At 37.2% G+C, this 7,652-nt stretch overlaps 1 protein-coding gene across 1 annotated transcript; it reads left to right on the top strand.

The window, feature by feature from the left end:
• The first annotated feature begins 284 nt into the window (after positions 1-284).
• On the top strand, positions 285-2,007 carry LOC120131589 (probable WRKY transcription factor 40). The gene is made up of 6 exons (XM_039148544.1): positions 285-478; positions 585-642; positions 753-1,087; positions 1,180-1,296; positions 1,402-1,848; positions 1,882-2,007. Exons 1-5 carry the CDS (start codon positions 398-400, stop codon positions 1,828-1,830), a joined length of 1,020 nt encoding a protein of 339 aa, XP_039004475.1. The 5' UTR covers positions 285-397; the 3' UTR covers positions 1,831-1,848; positions 1,882-2,007.
• Positions 2,008-7,652: the final 5,645 nt, after the last annotated feature.

The raw sequence follows: 7,652 nt of genomic DNA, 5'->3' as shown, positions 1-7,652 counted from the left end.
GAGAGATTGGTCAACAACTAACTTCTCTCTCCAAAAACAATATATTTGTTATTAAAGTATAAAAGACACTACTTGACTTTGACAAAAAAACCAAGCTATTTGTAAGATTTTCAAACCTAACCGACAAATAATCCAATCTAATTTTCTTCTTGGAAATTAATTTTGTTTTGTTATGAGCACATTCTTCATGCTTCTACCACTCTGTAAATATATAAATAAACTATTTTGAGCCAACCAGGAGAACTTGTTTTGGACCTTCCTATAATAGCATAAAGTAGCTTCTTCTTCTTAATTGGTCAATTTGAGGCAATTTCCAGGGTTTTTTTTGTGTGGATAAACTTGATCTGGGTCTCTGTTAAAAGATTGAAAAGAACCGGTTTTGTTGGGAGAAAAAGCTATGGATGCTTCTTCTTGGGTGGATACTTCATTGGATCTCAGTCCTTCCTCAGCTAGGCCCCTACGACTTGAAGAAACTCTGGTACATCAAAATTTGTTCTGGAAAATTGTTTGAACATTTCTTGTGATTTTTAACGTTTTTAGCTGAGTTTTCTAAACTGGAAATCTGTTATCATATGTTTCAGCAGAAGAATGAACCAAATGGAAACTTAATTGTGTTTGGAAAGAAACTTTCCGTGAAAGAGGTACGTTTTATGTGTACTTGATGGGAAATTTTCGTTTCTAAAATGAATCCATAGATTCGACTTGATTTTCTAAGAATCTGTCAATTTATAAGCCATTTGTTCTTGTTTTGCAGACTGGTGCTTTAGTGGAAGAATTGGACCGTGTAAATGCAGAAAACAAGAAGCTAACAGAAACATTAACAGCCATGTGTGAGAATTACAGTGCTTTGCGAAGCCAGGTGATGGATTTAATGAGCAAAAGTCCAGGAAAAGAGATTAGCCCTTCAAAGAAAAGAAAATCTGATAACAGCGACAACAATGATAATAATAGTTATAACTTGGGCATCATTGGAAACTCAGAGAGCAGCTCAAGTGATGAAGATGCATGCAAGAAACCCAGAGAAGAAATTATAAAGGCCAAAATCTCCAGAGTTTATGTCAGGACTGAAGCATCTGACACTGGCCTCGTAAGATATTTCACATAAATTATAAACTTCATTGGATTCTGAATAGTTCAAATTTACTTAATTTCTTAAGCAATTCGGTTAAACAAATTCAGATCGTAAAGGATGGATATCAGTGGAGGAAATATGGGCAGAAAGTCACCAGGGATAATCCTTCCCCAAGAGCTTACTTCAAGTGTTCTTTTGCTCCAAGCTGCCCTGTTAAAAAGAAGGTAAGCCTGGTTTCATTACATTACAGTTTGCTCTTGAAATTCCCAGTCACAATTCATCAAACATCTGGAGCAGAAGATGAATTTTGTTGTTGTTGATGTTTTCAGGTGCAAAGAAGTGCTGATGATCAATCAGTTATGGTTGCAACATATGAAGGTGAACACAACCATCTTCCCCAATCCCAAATGGAGCCAACATCCGGTACAAGCCACAATCTGAGCCATGGTTCATCCTCATTGAACCCATCTGGACCAACCATTTGTCTAGGCCTCACAAAATCTAAGCGCAGTGGTGGTGATGAAGCTAGGAACCGCTGTTCCAGAAAACCAGAAAGGGATTCACCACAAGTCAGACAATATTTGGTGGAACAGATGGCAACTTCTTTGAGTAAAGACCCCAATTTCACAGCAGCATTGGCAGCAGCCATTTCAGGAAGAATGTTTTCAGCAAAGTCCAATTGGGGGGGGGGGGGGGAACGAGAATGGAGAGTCTCAAAATATAGGATCAAATTACAGTTTTTCTCCATATTTTATTAGGATTTACATATGTAGCTTGCTGGGAAAACCAGCCGACAAAGAGTTTCTTTCTATGGGTTTGTGAACTATAAGTAATTGTTATGAACTTGGAATGTTGTAAATGAATCATTGCAAAAGAATTGGGGAAACCAACCAAAAAAAAGAAATTGAAAACAGAATATGGAATCTGTTCAAGCATCATCGGCTTATTGTAAATATTCTTGAGTATAAACAGTCCTGTAAATATTGTTGTGGACTTTTAAAAATTGTAATAAATTTGTTAATATTAATTTTAAAATGATTATAAAAGAACCAATACAAAGCGAGTAATTAAGTCATAATGAAGAAAAAGAGAATTCAAAGCTGCGTTGTAAAAAGACAAATAAATAAGAAAAGCCATGGACAGGACAACTGGAAGGAGTAGGCTATAAGAAGCGTGTGCGTCCCAACATGCAGACGTGCCAATTCCGTATAGAAAATTGGTTTTATGGGAGCCAATCGGAAAATTTTAGTTGATAGATTTGGCCAATGATTATTATTTGGTCCAATTTGAGAAAGACAACGACTATATGAAGGCATTGGCGGATGGACTGTGGGTAATTTTTTGAAGTTATCTCACGGTTCAACCATGGAGCCGATTGTTCAATACGGCAGATGATCATCCCTCGTATGTGGTAGTTTGGATTCGCCTTTCTGATCTACCATATCGCTACTACTCTAAGTCATTGTTCCGTTTGCTTGCTGCTGAAATTGGAAAAATCATAAAGGTTGATTACAACACTTAAATAGGAGAACGGGGCAAGTTTGTTCGGGTGGCTGTCACGGTTGATCTTAATAAACCTTTGCTTCCGTGCATAAGGATTGATGAATTTGTACAGCGAATTGAGTATGAAAGTTTACATAAGATTTTGTTTTAAGTGTGGCACCTATGGCCACTCGCAAGAAACATGTAGTGTGGTGAACTCTGTGGGGCTACATCCGAATGGGCAATCGCAACAGGTTTCAGAATCTGGGGACCCTGTGGAACTGACAGTGAAGTCTGGGGACCTTTTCAGTCCACGGATGATTGTGGAAAATCGCAAGAGACGTCCCCGTAAGGATGTTGTGGCCTTTACTAAAAATCAGGTGGCATCCGGGCCATCTAGTTCACGTTTTGTTGCTTTGAGCAATCTGTCGGAGGTGTCAAAAAAGGAGAATGTGGATCCTAGTAGTGTTGCAGGTGCTCCGTTGGTGGACGAGGCCAGTGGTCGCAAGGGTAAAGAGGTTTTAGGAGACAAAGTTTACTGGAATGATACAAATAGTAAAGCATCTCAAGCTGTTTAGAGTGTGCCCTCTCCGAGGGAGCAGATCGTCCCATCAGATACAATTGTTGAGGGCGGAAGCGGGTCAACGAGAACTGGAGTAAGTCCGATAGTACCATTGAAGGATGTAACCAATGTTAGGAGTGACGTTGGGGTATCTCACAAAGCTATCCGGATTGTTGAAAATCGTCCACCTCATGGTATATGGTCGAAAGAGAGAAGCAAGAAGGTTGGGCTTGGAAAGAGTTTGACTCCACAGGCTGTGCTCACAGCTAAGAAACTGACTGGCCATAAAACTCCAGGGAGGGCATTGCTCTCCGATTGGATTCAGTCAGCCACTCGAATGATTGATAAATTAAGCGAAGATCCGAATGGGGATCTAGGTGGGACTACGGATGCGAACCATATAGAGGAGAACAACGATTTGGCTTGCGAGAATTTAGCTCCGCCGGGTAATACCTCTTTTTAGTTTGTTTTTACCCATGGTTAAATGTCTTTTTTGGAACTGTCAGGGCGCTGCAAGCCCTACTTTTCGCCTCTTTTTCAGGAATTTTATTAATATTCATCATCCTTCGGTTGTCTTTTTGTTTGAGACAAGAGTCAGTGAGGTCCAGGCAGATGGGGTAATCCGTCAGTTGGGCTTTCCAAATTCATTTAGAGTAGAGGCTTCTGGTTTTAGTGGTAGTATTTGGCTACTGTGGCGGGATGAGGTTCAAGTTAAGATTCTCAGTCTTGCAAACCAGTACCTAGAGTCCGCTACTCGAATTGATCGGATCCAATTTATATTACGGGAGTTTATGCTATCCCGAATGTCACGATCCGTAACCGTCTCTGGAACTAGCTCAGTGATTTAGATCCAGGGCAGGGTCATGTTTAGGATCTGGGAGGTGATTTTAATGTGTGTTGTATGTGTCGGAGAGAAAGAGTGGTGTTGTAGGAAGAACGAAAATTAGTCGTGGTTTTTCAAATTTTGTGTTTGATAATGGTTTGATGGATCTTAGTTTTTGGGGTTTCCCCTTCACCTGTGCCAGGGGATCTCTCATCAGCGAATTGATCGCTATCTTGTGAACGCAGATTAGATTCTTCGATACTTGGGATCTTCTGTTACTCATTTGGAGAGGATTGGTTCGGATTATTGTCCTCATCTTCATGTGCAGTCCCAGGTGGTGTCTTCTAGATCCCCTCCTTTCCACTTTTTATTTGCTTGGCAGAATCATTCGGAGTTCAATGCTTTGTTTTGGGACTCCTGGTGGAATCAAGAAGATGTTATGGCAAATCTGGCTACTCTTCAATCCAAGTTGGTAGACTGGAATAGTCCGACTTTCGAAAGTATTGAGAAACGGAAAAAACTATCTTAGTGCGCATCAGGGGTATTCAACGTGTCTTGGAGACCCGTCATTCAGATTCTCTTCGGGCTCTTGAATATGATCTTAGGGAGGAGTTGGAGACAGTTCTTCAGCAGGAGGAAAGTTTATGGTTCCAGAAGTCGCGCTGTAATTGGAATCTTTTTTGGGATCGAAATACAAAGTATTTTCATGCATGTGCAAGGGGGAGACGTCGGATTTACACAATTGTAGCTTTGAGTGATGATGATGGAAATCGGTGCTCCGATCAGGATAAGTTACGGCGCCAGGCAACTGTCTTTTTCAACAATTTGTTTACCAGTTCAGGAGGAGGTTATACATACTGAAGACACTAAATTTTTATCCCGGTTCTATTATTTTTATTATAATAATTATAATTATAATTATTTTATTATTATTATTAAATAATTTTATTTATTTTACAGGCCCAAATATTAAATTATAAGACCCAAATATATAACCCTAATATTAATTAGGGTTTACATCCCAGCCACCTCCTCCTCAACTATTCAGTTACTGTCGACACCTCCAACACCAAGTGACCCAACCAGCAGCTGCCGACTCCTTACTGCCACGGCACCACCATCGTCGAAGTCTCTAGAACCGCCACGAAGCCACACACGTCGCTGCTCTAGGGGTGAGTCACCATAATAGTTTGGTGACTCACCAAAGCTTCCCCCTTTGGACTGGTCCGAGCCGAACACTGTGGTGGCTATAAAAGCCACCACCCAAACCTGCAAACAGAGAGCGACCGAGAGATACCGAGCAAAATATAAAAAAAAAAACCCAACAGCCACGGAAAGCAAGGAGACAGCAACAGAGAACAAAGACAAAAGAAGAAAAACGAAGAGATGGCAAGCAAACCAGCAACCACAAACACCAAAATAAAATAAAAAAGCGAGAGAAACTTACCGAGGAAGACAACACCTCAATCGGAGTCACCACCGGCCTCCAGGCGTCATAAAAAACCTTTGAAAACCGAAGGTATTTTCCTAGATTTGCTCCGATCGGGAGCTATTTAAGAGAAAGGAACACCGGAACCGTCATTAGGACGGTCCGACCTACATTCTAGTATAAAAATAAGATTTTTCGGCCACCGGATGCGGTGGGGATTACGGCGGCAGACGGTTGACGGCCGGTGGTCAGCTCTCTCTCCGGGGAGAGAGTTTAGAGAGAACAGAGAGAGTTTTCTCTCTCAGAAAGAAAGAAATGAAAGAAATGAAAAATGGCCCATAAGGGCCGGCCGATTGGGTATTTAAACCCTCCCCAAACGACGTCGTTTTGGGGAGGGTATTTCTGTAATTTCATAAAGGGTAAACCCCGTCCGCAGTACTCCAAGTTTGTATACCTTGCAATTTAATCACTAAAAGCAATTTTTGATTATTTTAATTTAGTCTTCTAATTTTATTTTATTTTAATTTAGTCCTTATCAGCATATATATATATATATATATTTAGGTAAATATCAAATTTAGTCTCTCATAGTTTAGTATTTTTTATTTTAATCCGTATTATGAATTATGGTTAAATTACACTTTTAATGCCCACCTTTTATATATTTCGAATTAGGACTCTAGTTTTATAATTTTATATTTTAATCATTAAATTTTCATTTTTGACTATTTATTTTTAATACTATTTATTTTTTTCCTTTTATTTTAATCATTATTTGCAATATTATTTTATTATTATTGCTTTAATTATTATTTTTATTATTATTATTATTTATATAAGTAAATATATATATAATAATATTTGTTTATTTATTCTGTTTGTTTTCTATCAAAATTCTATATTTCATAAATTACTTTTAATAATCATATTTTAATATATATTTATTTTTCAATATTAAGAAAATGATTGTCTTAAAATACCTAGAAGTCTGTTTTCTGATATTTTTACTAAATATCCTATTTTTATAAATCCTATATTAAATAAATGTTTTATTTATTTTTATATCAAAGAAAAGAGCTGCCTTAAAGCACCTAGAAGCCCTTTTCTGATATTTCTAAATAAATAAATATCTTATTTATATGAATATATTTTCATAAAATCATAAATTTGAAATAAAAAAAAGATTATAAATTAAATATATCTTTGAATTTTTAATTTCTAATAATAGAGACAAATTATAATTAAAAAGTACCAATTTTGGAGTTGTAGGGGTGCTAATCCTTCCCTAAACGTAATCGACTACGAATCCCTTTTTATTTCTAAAAAGAATGAATTTTTGGTTAAAACGCATATCAGTTTATCTTTTAACTGATGTTTTCTTAAAAACTCTTTTAAAAGATAATTTTTTAGGTATTCGACCTACCTAACCCAAAAGGCCGATGGCGACTCCCAAATTATTTTAAAAACCATTTATTCACATCACTTTTCCCGCCAAAAACAAATTCGTGCCCGGACGAAAAACCGATTACGAAGCTTGGCGACTCCGCTGGGGATGATTTGTCAAACTTTAAAATCAATTGTAAATTGTCTCTATCAATTGGAAATTAAAAATTCATATATTTAATTTTTAATTCTTTTCTTTCAAATTTTTTATTACTTATTATTTTTATATTAATATTTTTATTTTATTATGTATTAATTATTTTATTTGTCTGTTAGAGGTTTGAATATTTCTCCTCACACACAACACTTGCATTGCATAACATAAAGCTCTATAATTGAGTTGGTCCCTTTTAAGTGGGAGTGAAAGCGACGTCTTCGTGAGAATTTATTCTCCGTGTCAGACCTAGCAAGTAACTTTCGGGGTTCATATGCTCTATGTCTTCGTGAGAATTTATTTTCCGTGTCAGGCATAGAGAAATGTGTCCCCTCGAATTGAACTCGATACGCTTAAGTCTGTAATGGACTAGGATTGAGGGTTTGACAGCCCAAGGGGGCATCAACAAGGACAATTCGAGTACCTTTACTCCTAGAACTGAAACTCTGCATATAATAAACCCTAGAAATTCACCTAATCTAAGACAGTACTGAACCTCTGTTCATAGGTGTACACAAAGGAGAAATAATCTCTAGCTTTTAATTTATTTAATTTATTATTATTTTTTCTCTCTGAATAAATGCATATGAACTAGAAATCATGCGGTTATGTTAATTTTTTCAAACAAAGCATGGAACTAGAAAGCATGAGGTTAAGATATACCTTGATAGATATATTTTTTCATTA

Source organism: Hibiscus syriacus, unplaced genomic scaffold (genome assembly GCF_006381635.1).
Source record: "Hibiscus syriacus cultivar Baekdansim isolate YM2019G1 unplaced genomic scaffold, ASM638163v2 tig00110556_pilon, whole genome shotgun sequence".
Taxonomy (NCBI): Eukaryota; Viridiplantae; Streptophyta; class Magnoliopsida; order Malvales; family Malvaceae; genus Hibiscus; species Hibiscus syriacus.
This window is presented reverse-complemented; position numbering and strand designations above follow the sequence as displayed.

Excerpts from the sequence above, each read along its gene's own strand:
- LOC120131589 (XM_039148544.1), top strand. The coding sequence starts at position 398 with ATGGATGCTTCTTCTTGGGTGGATACTTCATTGGATCTCAGTCCTTCC. Across the intron at positions 643-752 it reads GAAACTTTCCGTGAAAGAGG|AGACTGGTGCTTTAGTGGAA; the intron begins TACGTTTTATGT and ends TTCTTGTTTTGC. Across the intron at positions 1,297-1,401 it reads GCTGCCCTGTTAAAAAGAAG|GTGCAAAGAAGTGCTGATGA; the intron begins GTAAGCCTGGTT and ends TGATGTTTTCAG.